This window comes from Peromyscus leucopus, chromosome 14 (assembly GCF_004664715.2).
Source record: "Peromyscus leucopus breed LL Stock chromosome 14, UCI_PerLeu_2.1, whole genome shotgun sequence".
In the NCBI taxonomy this organism is placed as follows: domain Eukaryota; kingdom Metazoa; phylum Chordata; class Mammalia; order Rodentia; family Cricetidae; genus Peromyscus; species Peromyscus leucopus.
Genome location: NC_051075.1, coordinates 48,747,758 through 48,765,340, shown reverse-complemented (window position 1 = coordinate 48,765,340; position 17,583 = coordinate 48,747,758). Strand labels below are relative to the sequence as shown.

At 46.4% G+C, this 17,583-nt stretch overlaps 1 protein-coding gene across 3 annotated transcripts in view; it reads right to left on the bottom strand.

Moving 5' to 3' along the window:
• Window positions 1-211: 211 nt before the first annotated feature.
• Window positions 212-17,583, bottom strand: part of Susd6 (sushi domain containing 6) — a 102,706-nt gene continuing 85,334 nt past the window's right edge. For all 3 annotated transcript variants that reach the window (XM_037210679.1, XM_028876143.2, XM_037210680.1), the window contains 4 exons: window positions 13,424-13,621; window positions 12,312-12,450; window positions 5,605-6,032; window positions 212-3,059 (listed from right to left, as the gene is read on the bottom strand). In XM_037210679.1, coding sequence (XP_037066574.1) covers window positions 3,034-3,059; window positions 5,605-6,032; window positions 12,312-12,450; window positions 13,424-13,621 — 791 coding nt within the window. In that variant the 3' untranslated portion in view covers window positions 212-3,033. The remainder of the gene's footprint in view (window positions 3,060-5,604; window positions 6,033-12,311; window positions 12,451-13,423; window positions 13,622-17,583) is intronic.

The window sequence follows — 17,583 nt, the reverse complement described above, 5'->3', positions numbered from 1 at the left end:
TGTTACTTTAAGTTCTCTTTGCAAATGGAGTGCTTGTCGAATGTACATTGAAATGCCTTATAAAAGCAAACAAATCCACAAAGTGGTCAGGACTCCGCCCATTTCACAGTTCTCACCCAGTGAAACAGGAATATGGAAATGTCACACAAAAGACAGATCTGGGCAGACAGAGCCTACCTGTTAAACTAAGGCATGGAGGGACGGAATTTTCTATTTATTTATTTATTTCACCATTCTGGCCCTTGGAAATTGATAAGACTGTGACAGCAAGTCACCAGGATATAAAACCTGCATTGAGTCGGCACAAGTATGAAAAAGCAAAAACATCTCCCAAACCAAAAAACAAAGTAAAAAAACAAAAACAAAAAACACCTCTGTGTAGAAGTCCTTTGGTGCCGACTGCCTTTTGGACAAGTCTGCAGGATGTCCCTGGAGGTGAGCCCAGCAAAGCAGGCTGCCTGGCTTCTTCCCACTTGCTCCAAGTTCCTTCCTGCCCAACAGCCTGGCACCTGCCACTGACCCTGTTTCTAGCCAGGCTCCACCTCAAGGCAATTAAGTCCCCCAGTCCCTCTGTCAGGGACAAAGTCCAGATGCCCCCAAAACCACCAGCACATGGCTGACGGTTAAGAAATTGCTTTAGAAGAAAGAGAACAACAGAGGAAGAAGTCGCAGATGCCAGCAGCAGTAGATGGGAAACTCCAAGAGCAGACTTTCTCGAAACCAGTGACTAGAGGATGGGAACATGGCCTCATCCTCCAGTTAGATGAGCCTGGCTTGTGATCCCCAGAGAGCAGGTTAATGGATGGGGAGAGGGAAGGAGGCACCGGGAGGTTCTTTTACCCAAGGGCCAAGCCAGTTACCATGTATCTAAATAAATCCAAAACAAAAAGTGCAATCTGTTAAGAGGCAAAAACCCAGAGTAAAGATACAGAAAAGGGAAGGATCTTCCATTTTTCTTTTAAAAACTCCTAGAGCAGAATTCAGATTTTTAGAAAAGCAGCAAGCAGAAGAGGAAGGTCCATTCGGAGGACTCCCACCCCTCTGCCCCACGTTTCTCTGGAGGAGGGTGGGCCCCACTGAGGGTGACGGAGAGCCACAGTGGCTGTTGACAGCAGCTGCTAAGAGGTGAGCACTGTCTCCTCTGGGCTTCAGTCTTCTAGTTCTAGCACCTTCTCCAGTCCAGTCCTAGCCAACCACACTGGACGCTGGGCACAACAGACTGGCCCTCTGGGTGGGGGTGTGAGAGTGGCCAGCAGGGACAGCAGGCACTGCCCTTACCCTGAGAGGAAAGGAGATGAGGGTGGCAGGAAGGCAGGCATGCCAGGGACTAAAGTGCATTGTAAGTGGAGGCAGTGGGCAGTGGTGGGCTAGGGGACGGCATTCCCCATCTGAGGCCACTGACGCCTGGAACTAACCCGTTAGGTCAGGACTATAAATACACTGGGCTTTTTATTATCTTTACCACCCCAGAGAGGCTCAGGGAGAAACATCACAGGTGCAGTCCAGGATTGGCTCTGATGTTTCCCAGCCTTGAGGCTTGAGAAAAAGAGAGAGGGAGGGAGAGAGAGGGAGAGGGAGGAAGAGGGAGAGGGAGGAAGAGGGAAGGAGAGAGGGAGGGAGAGGGAGGGGGAAGGGGGGAGGGAGGGAGGGAGCGAGTGAGCGAGCGAGAATCTAATGCCACATATGTCTTCTGAAGATGGCAGAAACCTGGTGGGGCTTAGCTACCCAGGTATTCAGTGCCATGGGAGGCCCAGCACAATGACTGGAGCACCCACCCCTTCAATGCCAGCACCTTCCCACTCCCGAGGCCTACTTCTCAGGCTTCTGGGTACCCGCCGACCCACATTAGCTGGTAAAGCCAGGGGTGCTGGGAATCCTTTCTCAGGCCTGCAGGACAGATAGAGAGTGGCTTGTCAGCAATGCTATGTGGAAGAGCGTGGAGAAGAGAGCAGAGCAGGAGAAGCGGCTCAGCAGGCCACTTCCTGGGCAGAGTTACTAAGGCACGTGACTGTGGTGAGGAGGATCCTCGGGACCTGGCCGGAGCTGCCTGCAGCCACGGGGGACTTGGTCTGTACCTCTCAACCTCTCCTCCATCACCACAAACCTAGAAATGGGCAACTTGCCCAGACTGCCAAAACCCAGATGAGCTTTTGTTGGCATCTCAGCAAATCTTGGGGTTCTGTGGGCTGCAAGGAAGCCAGAGCTACCTAGGACGAAGTCCAGGAGACAGCATGCAACTTCCCCTTATCCAGGAACAGAAACCAAGGCCAAGGCAGCCAATGCTGGAAGCAGGAAGTGAGAACTTGCATATTAGGAAGACAATCATTATCTGACAACCTTCTTCCTTCCCATAGGTCTTCTGGGTGCTTCTTGGAAACTCCGAAGAGTCAGGAACCTGCACCCGAGCTGAAGAGCTGAGTGCTGGGCAGGTCTGGCACGACTTCCCAAACCTTCTATCCTCAGTCAAGGAAGATGCCATCAGTGTCAACACACAGGGCAAGTTCAGGGACCCACACTCTGGCCCCAATAAGAGTCTCTCCTGCTTTGAGGGCCTAAGTGCTCAATCTGTTTCTGCAGCCCCAGGACCAGCCCCTGTGTACAGGTAGCAACAGCCACTAAGGCCTGTGGACAGCAACCCACCTGCACACAGGGAACCTGGACAGGGTGGGGGAAGGCACAAGTAAACACAGCAGTGCTCAGGCCCTCGTGACTGCGGGGCTGTCACCAGAGAGCTGGCTGCAAGGGACCCGGTGGCTCAGGGGAAGGGAGGGTTCAACCCAGCACATTCAGACATGTCCCTGACAGATGGGAAGGCTGGGCCAGGCAAAGAGCCAGGTCCTCCAGCTGTTCAGCGGGCAGATGGTGAGACTCTTCCTTGCGTATCCAGCGGGGTGGCCTGCAGGCCCTCAGGTACACACAGATACACAGGTGGCAGCTCAGGCATTCAGGTGGGGCAGCTGGAGAGGACACGGTACTCAAACCCACAGGAGGAGAGAGGACGGACGGGCAGAGAGGAGAGAGGACGGGCAGTCCTCATGCTTCTTTCAACAGGGGGATATCTGCAGAAAGATGGGGAGGAAAGGCCTGTAGTTACCTAAAGGTGTCTCTCAATATCATCCCAACTCTACCCGAGGAACCCCCACACAGCCCCCACCCATTTAAAGAAATAAACGTTCTGCTGCACACATCTAAACTAGTCAGAATTTCTTGCTTTCTGTCTGCCTCATCTCTCCTACTGCCTGACTGATAAAATCTCAATGCTGAGCCTGGCATTCAAACACCTGCTGGTCCCCCCAACACAACCCTGCCTCTCTTCTCTGCTGGTCTAAGAAGCTACAAAGTCCTCCCCAAGTCCCAGCACGTCCTTACAGCCCCCTGCCATCTGTGTGGACCTGGACAAATCACTTTGTTCTTCTGGGTTCTGGTCTTCTCCTATGTCACCAGAGGGGAGAAGGTTAGACCCATGTGTCAAGCTCCTGAGTTCCTAGGACATCAGCCTTAAGTATCTTGTTTTCTGAATACCTCATTATGGCATCAGTTCTCCAATTTTTATTTCATTATTCTATTTTTGTTTTGTTTTGTTTTTTGAGACAGTGTTTCTCTGTGTAAAGTCCTGGCTATCCTGGAACTCACTCTGTAGCCTGTATCCTGGAACTCACAGAGATCCTCCTGGCTCTGCCTCCTGAGTGCTGGAATTAAAGGCGCGTACCACCACTGTCAGGCCATTATTCTATTTTTTTAAACTTTCTTTCTTTTTTAATGTGTGTGTACATCTCCTTCTACCATGTGGGGCCCGGGGATCAAATTCAGCCCATCAGGCTTGGTAGCAAGTGCCTTTACCTGCTGAGTCATCTTGCTGGTCTTATTTGTTTTAGAGATAGGGTCAATGCAGTTCAAACTAACCTGGACTTGTGGTCCTCTTGTCTCAGTCTCTGAAATGCTAGTATTGCAGGCCTGAGGCACCATATCTGGTTAGCACTACAATTATTGGTTCCATAATTTCTTCAATGCAGGCCCCACTGTCCTTTCAACTGATACTCCATGCAGCAGTGAGCATGTCTCCTCATTTGGCACCAAACAGATGAGGCTTTCAAAGAGGTTTGCTCAAACCAGGTGTGATGACACATCTTTTTTTTTTCTTTTTCCGGAGCTGAGGACCGAACCCAGGGCCTACCACTGAGCTAAATCCCCAACCCTATACTTTTAATTCCAGCAGAATATTTTTAATTGGAAGCAGAAGCAGGTCAATCTCTGTGGGGTTGAGGCCAGCCTGGTCTACACAGTGAGTTTCAGGCCAGCCAAGCCTACATAGTGAGGCTCTGTCTTTAAAAAAAAAAAAAAAAAAAAAAAAAAAAGCCAGCACATGGTAGACCACTGTGATCAGAGACTTGGGAGGCTAAGGCAGAAGGACAACGGTTTCTGAGGTTATGCAGAGAGGCCCCGTCTCTGAAACAACAATAAAATAACACAAAAGCCCCCAAAACAAAAACAAGTAGCCATCAAGGCAGAGCAGGGAACCTCCTTGGCTCCTGAGGAAGGATAAAGGATGCCTGCCACGCGTCCTTAGGTGTCCTTAGCCACATGTGCCCGAGGGTCCCGAGGTCACTGACTGCCACATCCAAACTGGGTCAGTGATCACAGGGTCCTCGACATCCCTCTCCAACAAAGAGCAAAGAAGGCAGGCTACCGACAGACACATTTCTAAGTGTTAGACATAAGACTCTATCCAGGACACCAGGATTTGTGAAGTTTCCTCTGGGGATCTTTCAGAAAGACTGAAAGTGTTACTACCAACTGGGAGCTTCGAGGCTTTGTTTGGATCCTGAACTACACTGAGATTTCACTTACAGATATTCTTTAAAGTGACAGATTTGAATTATAGTTAAACTCTCCAGGCTCCAGCAAAGGCAGACTGTCAGTGGGCAACAGCCACTGCACTCTATGGCCAGTCTGACACAAAGGAGCTAGAGTTACCTGGGAGCCATCATGGCACTGTAAGGTTAAAACTGCTGGTTTAGAGCCAGTCATTCAGTTTTACATCTCAGCTGTCAATGACCAGTGATAAATGACAAGTGAAACTGGGCCCCATTTTCTCCATCTGTAAAATGGGGACAGTCATAAATACCTAGCACTCACTGATAGCTTAACTGAGATGGCCAGCACAAGGAAACCAGGGTTATACTCCTGTGTAAAACGAAGGCGCGCTCTTCTCTACAAGACACGCAGGCTACTATTTTCTCAGCAGTACAGCACAAGTTCTCCTTGTTATTTTCTGCCTTTTATGAATACAAAACTTTTTAATCGCCCTATACCCTGAAACCCATCCAGTTGGTTTAGCAGAGCCTATGGCTGTGAACAGTATTAGACTCCAGAGCCATCAAGATTCATAGCTAGCAATGAAGTCTCCCTAGGAGAGCCCAAAGCTCTACCTGGCATTCTGAAGACCAAATCCTACTTTGTAGGCTAATACTCTGGCTATTACCCCTTTTTTGGGGGGTGGGGAGGGTGAAAACACACCAATTATCAGAGTGGCCCACAAGGCTTCCTTCACTCCCAGCAAGGATTCCAACAGCCCATAATCCATGTTCAGCAAAGACCGCTTACCATCTGGGTACTCCTCTGAGGTGAGGGATAAAAGGCTTTGTATGTCACTGCTCTCCGAGTCTGCGGTGTCTTTGTGTGTCAGCTGGCTGCTCCCGGAGCCGGCCACCCAGGAAGAGGTGGTTGCCTGGTGCACCATCACAGTCTCTGAGCCCTGGGAACCCCAGGCTTCACACAGCCCAGAATGGCCCGGGGCCTCCTCCTCTCCACCTGCAGAGGAGCAGGCCCCCTGGCCCTGCATCTGTGGCTCCCTTGGCATGTTCCTCCCAGGAGGCGCAGACCCTTCCGACAAAACAATCTGTACTCTGGGGTCAGCCGGTGGCATGCAGTGGCCAGAACTGCCATACACAGCTTCCTCGTATGAAGGTAGTGCAACCTGGACCCCATCCACCATGATGGAGACCTGGTCCCCAGAAACCCCCTGGTCACGCCTGTATCAGAAAAGAAAAAGAGGAAAGAATCTGAGCAACACAGAGATGAATCAATAACATCGTACCAACAAAATCCATCATTTTCCAACACTTACTATATGTCAGCAAGTAGGAAGTGCTTTACACACTTTAGCACACTGACTGGATCCTCACCTGAATCCTTTCACGTAGGGATTCACCAAGAGTGTGGGCTTGGCTCAGAGAACTAGTGTAACTGCTTAGCAGTCAGAGAGCCGGTAAGGGATGGACTTGGGATTGAATCCAGTTTTACATACTTCTAAAGACTTGTGTTCTTGGGCTAGAGAGGGTGGCTCAATGGTTAAGAGCACTGGCTGCTCTTCCAAAGGACCCAGGGTTTGCTTTCCAGTATCCACATATCATGCACAGACATACATGTAGGCAAAAAACTCATACATCTTGCTGGGCATGGCAGTGCGTGCCTCTAATCCCAGAACTTAGGAAGCAGATGCAGAAAAATATAAGTTTGAGGCCAGGTGGTCTACAGCATGAGACTCTTGTCTTTAAAAAAAAAAAATTATACATAAAATTATGAATTTCAACACAAATGCAGAAAAGAACATGTGGCAAAGCCTACATACAGGCCCCTGCATGATCCAAAGGTGGCACTGGTGTACACTCCCACCGAGGTCAGGAACTGCAGCGCAGACATTCTGTGCCCAGCCCAGCTACTCCCACTTCCTCACCACCACTGTGTCCTGACTTACATGGAAACCACTTCTCTGATTTTTTTTTTTTTTTTTGAGACAGGGTATACACCACCACACCAGCTGATTTTGTTTTAAAGAAACATGTCTTGCTACTATTTAAGCTCAGACAAATCCTGAACTCAGGGTTACTTTACCTCAGGTTCCCAAGTTCTGGGATTACAATACCAGGCCTGGCTTACTCCCCGGCCCCCCAAATAATTTTTTTATTTTTATTTTACTTGCATGTATGTCTGTTGTGAGGGTGTCAGATCTTAGAGTTAACAGACAGTTGTGAGCTGCCATGTAGGTGCTGAGAATTGAATCTAGGTCCTCTGGAAGAGCAGTCAGTGCTCTTAAACACTGAGCCATCTCTCCAGTCCTGCCTGGTTTACTTTTTATTTACTTATTTATTTTTGTTTTTTTAAGACGGGGTTTGTGTAGCCCTAGCTGTCCCGGAGCTTGCTCTGTAGACCAGGCTGGTCTCAAACTCAGAGATCCACTTGCCTCTGCCTCCCAAGTGCTGGGATTAAAGGCATTTGTCACCTATCACCTATCACCCAGCTCTTACTTTGTATTTAATAGTTTGACTATAACACAAAATCCTTCAACACTGGTTTAGCTTTAAATTATATGTTTAGACATGTAGCCCCTCTGGCTTCTTTTGAATGAACACTGTGAGATTTATTTATACACACACATTTTCTGGGGATCACTCTTGTTATATACACACTCCCCCCTCCCCTCTGGAACCATTTGAAAGCATGGTGAAGACATAATTTTGTATAATCCTCAGGACTTCTTTCCCCATATAACTTAGTGTTGTTACATTCTAGAAACTTAACAATAGTGTACCATATACAAACTTCCCAAACTGTAAAATCACCCACTGCTGCTCTGTTCTTTCTTTTTATCCAGAATTAAACATGCTGTGCTGGCTAATTTTACGTCAACTTGACATAGGCTAGAATAGTGGTTCTCAACCTTCCTAATGCTGTGACCCTTTGTTTTTTATTTTTTAAAGATTTATTTATTTATTATGTATACAGTATGTTTTACTGCATGCCAGAAGAGGGCACCAGATCTCATTACGGATGGTTGTGAGCCACCATGTGGTTGCTGGGAATTGAACTCAGGACCTTTGGAAGAACAGACATTGCTCTTAACCTCTGAGCCTTCTCTCCAGCCCTGCTGTGACCCTTTAATACAGCTCCTCATATTGTGGTGACCTCCAGTCATAAAATTATTTCGTTGTTACTTCGTAACTGTAATTTTGTTACTGTTATGAATTGTAATGTAAATATCTAATATGCAACCCCAATGAAAGGGTCACTTGAACCCAAGGGGGATGCATGCGATCCACAGATTGAGAACCACTGGGCTGGAGTCATCTGAGAGGAGAAAATCCCAGTTGAGGAAATTGGGCTGTAGGCAATCCTGCAGAGTAGCAATTAATGTAGGAAGGCCCAGCCCATTGTGGGCGGGATCATCCCAGTGGTCCTGGGTTCCATAAGAAAACAGGCTAAGCAAGCCACGAGGAGTAGCACTCCTCCATGGCCTCTGCATCAGTTCCTGCCTTGTTTAAATTTCAGTCCCTACCTCCTTCAGTGAAGGATTATGGCTGTGGAAATTGGTCATAGCATCAGTGACCCTGAGACACACACCCTGTGTTTAGTTGTCCTGTCCCTTTCATCTCCATTCCTCTAGAGTATCCACTAGAGTTTATGACACTGACATTTTTTTTTGTTTTTTTTTTTGTTTGTTTTTCGAGACAGGGTTTCTCTGTGTAGCTTTGTGCTTTTCCTGGAACTCACTTGGTAGCCCAGGCTGGCCTCAAACTCACAGAGATCCGCCTGGCTCTGCCTCCTGAGTGCTGGGATTAAAGGCGTGCGCCACCACCGCCCAGCTAACACTGACATTTTTTAAAAATTAAAATTATTTTCTTTTCTGTGTATGGCTGTTTTGTCTGCATGCATGTCTGTGCATCACACGGGCGCAATACTGCAGAGGCCAGAAGAAGGTGTCAGATCTTCTGGAACTGAATTTACAGATGGCTGTAAGCCATCATGTGGATGCCAGGAATTAAACTTGGGTCCTCTAGAAGGGTAGCCAGTGTTCTTAACTGCTGGGTCATCTCTCCAGCCTTGAGATCCTGACAGTTTTTTAAGTGTCCAGGCGAGGGAAGATGTGTTCTTTCATTTTCCACACTGAGAGGCTGCTACAAGCCACAGAAATATGAAGTAGGAATTCAGCTGACTATGACAAAGTCAAGGGCCTTCCAGAGGACAAAGCCAAGTCTTAAGGAGTCTTGGTGATATTGGCTTTTGAATATTAGCCGTTTCCTGCTTTGAATTTCTCGTGTGCTACTGCAGTGTATTGATCATTCTTTGGGCATAGTTTTTCCATATACAATTAAGGTGTTTGGATAACAGTCACACAGGCAAGGCTTCCTTCTTCCAGGCTTTTGGTTTCTCCTTTTTAGCATTAGAATCAGATATCTCCTTTAGCTTTCAAGGCCAGGGCCAGCTCCAAACAAAAAAGCATTTTACCTGAGATACCTCTCAAACATCCAAGGACAAACGACAGACAGAATAAGCATTCTAGACCACCTGCTCGTCTCCTGAATTAAGTAAATATCCATACAGAGACACTGCCTAGGCCAGGTGGATGTTAAGTACATAGCTTTGTTTCTGTGCAAATTAAACTCAGACCCTCCTTTCTTACACAGCCTTAGTGTTATCTTTAGACTTCCCTTTTGACATTCAAAACAAAAGGGCTTTTTTTCATACCAGGTTCATCAAGCTGTGACGCAGGCTGCCTAGTTACCCTTGCCAAGTTTTATAGTGATGGCTCCTAAAGAAATATAGGCAATTTTATTTTACTCATGATCTATACTAACATTATAGACTCCTAACATTTTACCTAACCACTTCTAGGAATGTAGTTTAAGCACACAAATTCCCTTTTTTTGATATATTAACTGATTTTAGCTCTCAGCTGATCCCACTCCCCTTTTGGGTTGTAAAAGAAAGCCTAACAGTCACTGCCTAAGGTAAACTCTTATCCACCTTTATGACCCTGTAAGAATTCAAGCCTTGAGGGGCCCCCAGCTGCATCAGGCCCTCTGAATAGGTGAGACAGTTGATTGGCTTGATCAGTTTGGGAGGCAAGTAGGCAGTGGGACCAAGTCCTGAGTTCACTGCATGAGTTGGCTGTTTGAAACCTGGAGCTTTATGCAGGGACACTTGGTTCAACCTGGGAGGAGGGGACTGGACCTGCCTGGACTGAGTCTACCAGGTTGATCGCAGTCCTCAGGGGAGGATTTGCCCTGGAGGAGGTGGGAATGGGGGGTGGACTGGGGGTAAGGGGAGGGGGTGGGAGGGGGGAGAATAGGGGAACCCGTGGCTGATATGTAGAACTGAATGGTATTGTAAAATAAAACAAAATAAAAAAAAAGAAAAGAAAAAAAAAAAAGAATTCAAGCCTTGTGACCTCGCTTTGGCGAGAGAATTGCTGCTTTGTATGGGCATATAACTGAAAGCCTCAGAGACTTGAGAGAGGACTAGAAGAACTGGCAAAGATGAGGAGAGAGCTAAGATGAATGAAGATGAAGGAACAGAGACAGAACAATGAGAGGACATGAGAGGAAGGGGCAGAGAAGAGAACAGGCTGGAGCTGTGCAGATAGATTCTGACTCAGAAGAATAGTGTATGGACTACGGAGTTTTGTGTAAGTAGATTCATTTGATATCCCTCAGATTAGTATCCCTGCTGCTTGTAGTGTCTTCCCCAGGACTGGGAGAAATCTCGTCAGGGCAGGCATCTGAGGGGAATTTGATGAGAGGCCTGTACAGATGCCAGCCTATATTGGCATTACCATTGCTCACAACTCTTGATTTCCTTACCTGTACCTGACAGACACAATCTACATTGCCCAATTCAAATAACATACACACTGAAGACAATTAGCATCCCTAAAAGTACCCAGAGATTTCTAAATAAAAAGGAAACTTAAAAAAAATATTTTTGGGGGTTGGGGATTTAGCTCAGTGGTAGAACGCTTGCCTAGCAAGCTCAAGGCCCTGGGTTCAATCCTCAGCTCTAAAAAAAAAAAAAAAGTATTTTTTGCTGGGCATGGTTGTACATGCCTTTAATCCAAACACTTGGGAGGCAGAGGGATGCCAATACCTGTGAATTCTAGGTTAGCCTAGTCTACAGAGTGAGTTCCAGGACAGCCAAAGCTACACAGAGAAACCTTGTCTTGAAAAACAAAATTAATTTATTTATTCAGTATATGCTGTCCTATGATCCCCACATGTACATCATGGTATGGCACATGTCCACTCACATAGTAAACATAAATAAATAGTTCCCTTCAAAATACCTCTTTAAGGGGGCTGGAGAGATGGCTCAGAGGTTAAGAGCACTGCCTGCTGTTCCAGAGGTCCTGAGTTCAATTCCCAGCAACCACATGGTGGCTCATAGCCATCTGTAATGAGATCTCGTGCCCTCTTGGCATGCAGGCATACGTAGAAGCAGAATGTTGTATACATAATAAATAAATAATCTTAAAAAAAAACTCTTTAAAAATAATTGTTACTCCTCCTTTCTTCTAAACAAAACAAGAGGAAGAAGGAAAAATCACATTCCTATACAGAAATTAACTTGAGGGTAGTCTGCATCTGTAAGTTCCAAATGTGGAGCATTTTATAGAATGTGGTTAGTCTGGACTGCTATGCCTGAGAGCTAAGACAGTGACTAATGCAGGGCTATGAATGAATCTAAACAATCTGTTTTTCAAAGACATGAGGTACCCTCAAGAGTTAAGCAACTACAGAGGCCAAGTTAGGGCAGGAGAAAAGTCCCCTATCAGAGATACACTCAGGGCCATTCCCACCATCTGCCTCCCCACCATCTCCTGAGTCTAGGATGATTAATAGATAATATGCTATAAGAGAAAAAGGAGAATCTGCAGATAAGAAAACCCACTTCTGATTTCAGAATGGTACTATGATCCTGGATTTTCACTACACATTAAAACTATCTGAGAAGCTTTCTAGAAAATGTTAAGGCCTGGATCCCACTCCAAACCGAATAAATTAGAATTCGGGGAAAGCCGAGGTGCACTAAGGATTGGAAACCAGGAGCAGGAAGAGGCAGCTTGCAAATACAACCATGTATCAGCCTCATACAGAGGGCTATAAATCCTATCACTGTGCCTTAGCTCCAGAGTATCTCAGGAGTGATGCCAATGCTGCTAGACCCACACTCCAGAGACAAGTGGAAATGCTACGGCTTTGAGGCTGGACAGATTTAGGTTCAAATCTCAGTTCTGCAATCATCCTGAGATATAACGTGAATGCCTCAGTTTCTTTGTCTGCAATGTTCCCATCAGGATCAAAGCAATGTATGTGAACCAACAAGCACAGTGCCAGGCCCATCCAGGAGTTTACTCACAGCTGGACCCTCCTCTCCACTTCCCTAAGATACAGACTAGCAGAGGCTATAGGCCAACAGCTTTCTATAACTAGTCCAAGGTCGGTCTCACGGGGATGCTTGACTAACAGTGTGCTCACCTGCTATGATGGAAAGACTTCAGCTTTGGCTGCAGCAGTACAAACAGCACCACGAGGAGAAGAATGAGTGCTACAGAGCTGGCAGTGGAAGCCACTATGGACAGCGCAGGGACCCCGAGTGACGTGTGCGTTTCTTTGTCTAAGGAAACAAGTCATCACAAACATTTGGTACCCAGAAGCATAACACATGGCCTCTACAGATGATGCAGCCAAATATTCCCTACAGAATATAGAATATTTGACAGAAACATTTATTTGACAGCTAGGCCTTCTCAGGAAAATCTTATAAAGTGGCCTAGGTATTCCCTGAATAAGATATCCCCACCCCCCAGATCAAGTGGTACCTAAACTCAATTTAACTCTGGAGTTCTTAAAACACCAATAGCAGGCTGGCGAACACCCACCATTAAAAGGGCCACATCTTTCTACCACCCTGAGTTCCACAATGTTTTCCGCCATATAGCAGGATAATTAAGAAGTGGGCAAATAATAAGGTCCTGTTCTAAGGCCCTCAGCCTTCATTGTAAACCCCGTATTGTTTCCCACCCTCTTCTGAGGTGTTATGGGTTAAGCACGCTCTGGTCTTGAGGCCCAAGTGTGAAACAGAGAGAAGGCCACACAACACACATTTCCTTTTAGGAATCTGCATCTTCCTGTCATGCAAGACAAGAAGAGGCAAGAAAGAAACAGAAGGATTCTGTACAGCTGGGCTGTAACTCCATAACAAAACTGTCACTTTCTATTCAAGGGAAAAATAAAATGGAGGAGACACTGGAAAATGTTAGCACTGTGCTCGCTGTTCACTTTACGAGCAGACAGAAGAGCCTAAGGCCGTCAGCATCTGACTAGGCAAAGAGAGATCCTGACATCAAAGGAATTTTACATAGTCAGGCAGATGCCTCAATAAAGACAGAGCTTCTCAATGGTTCAGTGGAATGCAACGTGACATGCACTAGCAACCCCAATGACATCCACAAAGACATGGAATACCAAAGAAAGAGAGGCCAAAGGGCTGAACACAGCCAAGGGGGCTCTCAAGAAAGCGCTGCGCCGTTCCCCAGAGACTGGGAAAGAGCAGGCCGGGCAGCACCCCGCGTCACTTGTAGACTGACCTTCATTGAGATGGCAGCTGACCTCCATGGCCGGCCTCCACTCGCCATCCTTGCAGGTCAGGTATTTGTAGTCGCCCTTCAGCATGTAGCCTTCTGCACACAGGTACTCGATGACACTGCCTGCCGTCAGGGGGTCTTTGCAGGGCCGGGGGTGGCAAATGTAGCCGCCATTCTCTGGCTCTGGGGGCAGAGGGCACACTGCAAAGACAGAGGGAGAGGCTTCAATGGGCATGTGCTCTCACAGTGTGACCCCGAAATCTGAGGGGCATTAGAACCATCCTTGGAAAAGCCTGTTGAACTAGGATGGAAATAAGTTGTCACTGACAGAGGTGAAGTGTGCCGGTCAGTCTGGCTGTTTACAGCAGCTCTCCTCCCCGCTGGCCAGCAGACTCCAGAAAAGTTCTGTACCTGCTGCACTTTGGATCTGATTCTAACGGCGCCTACTAACAGTGAGTCAGACTGAGAGGGGATAAAGCATGGGCAACTCATTATGGCAAGTGTTAGGCTGTTTACAACATCAATGTCAGGAAGGACTCCGTGGTGTAATCAAATCATGAATTTGGCTTCTGAGAAGAGTTCAGAGAGCTTTCCTGGGAGGCTTCCCAAGCCCTGTGCACCTTCTCTGGTCTGCCAGGCTTCACTTGCCTCTGTCCCATAAACTCCACATTTCTCCTCTAGGCATGACAAGCTAGTTTTAAAGTCATGCTCATCTCTTAGGATTCTGTGCGACAGTTATCATTTCTTTCCTCTGACGATGTGGACATTACATCCCACAAAGTGAGGCAACTTTTAGCCAAAATTAGGGCAGGGTGAATGTCAACTTGGGACCAAAGTCAGGTCCTCTGATTCTAACCCTGAGCTCATTTTCCCATGAAACCCAACCCCTATCCCATGAGTCGCCTGATCTGTAAAGCTCTGTGTACCAAGATCACTCTCTCAGTCTGGTCAACTAAAGAGATGGCGAACAGGGTGTGGGTGTGGTGGGACTGTGGTTTAGAAAAGCTGTCACAGGATCACAGGAGCTGGAAGGTCTGAGCAGCTCTTAGGAGAAGGGAAACGATTTCTATTTCTGACAGATTACAGACCCGAATACCAAGCCTGGTAGCAAAGGAGGTATGTCTAGCCACACTTAAGGCATCTGGTGGGGGTGCTAAGGAGCCACTGAAAGGCTAGCCTGGGAGAAGGCAGCATGATCAGGCACTCATGACCTTCAACTTTCCAAATGTTTTACAAACACAAGATACAACAAAGATTTTTCCAAAGGAAATTCAGTTTTGCTGACTACATGCCAGCCTATCCTTGTATCACAGAGACATCTGTGTGGGAGTCAGAATGATGGTTTCCTTTTCTCACTTCCTCCAACAGGCTCAGAGTGACTGGGGGTCACACAGGAGTGTCTGACTATCACGATAAGGCCCTGGCTCACTTCCATGTGAATGCCCCACAGACCACATTCTGCAGCTGTACCCTGCAGCCTCCCACTAGTTCTGACCCAGAATGCTATTATGCAGGCTGACATCAAGTCTGGTGGGGGAAGGTACTAGATATGAAAAAGATCCTCGCCTCAGGCTGCACATCCCTAGAGATAGTTTGTTTTGTCATTTAAGTACATTTATAATTTTTCTTGGTCATTTCTTGGGACTGAACCAGCAACTTGTCCATGCTAGATAAGCACTCTATCACTGAGACACTCCCATTTACTTTCCCAATTTATTTGTTCCTTTGGTAGTACTGAGAGTTGATTTCAGGGCCTTACAATACTAGTATATACTCTACCACTGAGCTACAGTTCCAGCTCAACAATTTTTTAAAAGTTGCTAATTTTAAACGTTGAGAAAGGATCTAGAACTCTGACAGCAACTATGAAACTAGAAGATGAATACAAACATGAGACCCTATCCCCTTGAAGGACACACTCCTGATATCCCTACCACACACCCAGCTCAAAGTCCCAAACAGGAAGAAAGTGAATGCAAACATTTCTGTAATTCTCAAAGAGGTGGCTAAGTCATCCAGGGAGCTGGCCAGCAAATCAGCTGCTTTACTGTTCCATTTTCCATCTTCTGTTCAGAGTAGTAAGTCATCCCCCCCCCACCTTCTGACTGACTCGTGTCTCTGCAGACTGTGTCTAATCGGTTCATTTCCTGGACATAATTAATGCTGAACATTCTTCTGGGTAGCTCCTGGGAGTAGAGTAGGCAGGACCCAAAGAGGCCAGTGTGCTTGGAAGAGGCTCTCAGAGGAAGGGCTAGGATTCTAAAGCCATGTCTACTCTGCTCCATGTTTCCCTTTGTAAATCCCATAAATAGATAGGATCTCAGTATATATGTGGCATAAAGTTAAAAAATAAGAATCTGTATAGTGAAAAGCCAGACATCTTCTTGTGCTCTGGCCAATCAGTTCCCTCCAAAGACACTCAGCATGTAGTTTTCCCTTATGCTTCTAAAAAATCTCCGCATAGAGACTTATTATAATATGTCCCAAAGAATGGGATTCCTGCTTCAAGAGAGGGAACATAAGAGCAGCAGAAACAACAGCTTGTATGGGGGCTCAGAACAACTCTGGGAGAAAGTGGCGCCTCAGTGAGACTTCTTTTCATCAGGAGGGAGGGGCAAGGGGAAGCAAATGCATTGAGACTGGAGAACGTGAGTTAAACCCAGAGAATCAAAGTATCCCGGTTTAGCTGAGTTGATTAACAAAAACCTTAGAGAGGACTTTGACTCACAATAAGAGAGGCTTGTTTTATGTTTAAGATTCTTTTTCAACTAGTCTAAGGTGGATCAGATTATTTCCGAAGTACAGCAAAAATAAACTTGGTATAAAAATTATTTTGTTAATCTATGAAAGTCACTCAAAGGCAGCAAGCTGGAATATAGTAGGTTCAGCATTAAGATAGTCAGACCAAGGTTCAAGAAAATAAAGAAGTGCCGGGCGGTGGTGGTGCATGCCTTTAATCCCAGCACTCCAGACTCAGGAGGCAGAGCCAGGTGGATCTCTGTGAGTTCGAGGCCAGCCTGGTCTACAAAGTGAGTTCCAGGACAGCCAGGACTGTTACACAGAGAAACTCTGTCTCGAAAAACCAAACCAAACCAACCCCCCCCCCCCAAAAAAAAGAAAGAGGTTTTAGAATGAAGGGTCAGCAAACAGAACAGGCAAGGTCACTTTGAGATATCAAGGGCACACATACACAAGAAAACCAGAACCCACAAAGCAAATGAAACACCCAGCAACTTCTGGGAGCCATGGTCCCAGCCAGGAGGCTGACAATTTATACCTCAGGTTTTCTTCAACAATTCCTCACTTAAAGAGGGAATTTCAAGCTCTGTTCTTAACCCTGGGAAGACAATGAACTCATCTGATTTGGCAATACTACTTAATTTTTAAGAGGAATAGAAAGCCAGATGACTTTACAGGGGAAAAAAAATTCATCCTCTTAGCTGCTTCTATATTCTACTGTCTCCCACAGATAATTAGGCTCCTAGTGTTAAGTGTCCTTTCTCCTCTGAGACTTTCTCTACAGCCACACTCAGCTCCATAGATTCTGAGTAGAGTAATATCGGAAATTGTCTTGTACCATGCCACGTACATGACAGATATTGATAATTCTCTGTTTACTTTCATACTGCAAAGTAAACGCTCAAGGGAAGGGGCTAACCCATCAGAAGACAGTGTCTCCAGGGGAACTAACACACTGTGAGCATTCGGTGACCATCTAGCCGGGCAGCAGAGGGAAAACACATTGGAGAGAAATGATCCGGCTGAAGTTTCCACTTCCTCAAAAACCAACAAGAATCCCACAGCCTTTCTAACTGTCCTGCTTTTGTTGTTTTGGTGCCCAGTCTTTCAGGAAGGAGACAAATTAAAACTCATTTTTGTTTTTTTGAGACAAGGTTTCTCTGTGTAGAAAACTCATTTTTATAATAGCTCAACAAGCAAAATAAAACTCCAGAGAAGACCGGGGGGGGGGGGAGACACGGGACAAAGATTTGAACCCTGTCAAAACAAGTAGGAAGCTATAGAAAACAGGGGTATGCAGCCTCTGGGTTTTTAAGGGATTAGAGGTGAGAAGGGCTGGCATACATTTAAATATCTAGTGTATTTTCAAAAGACTAAATGAAAGGTTTCTAGCAACAGCCACCAAGAAAACACTACACTGTCAG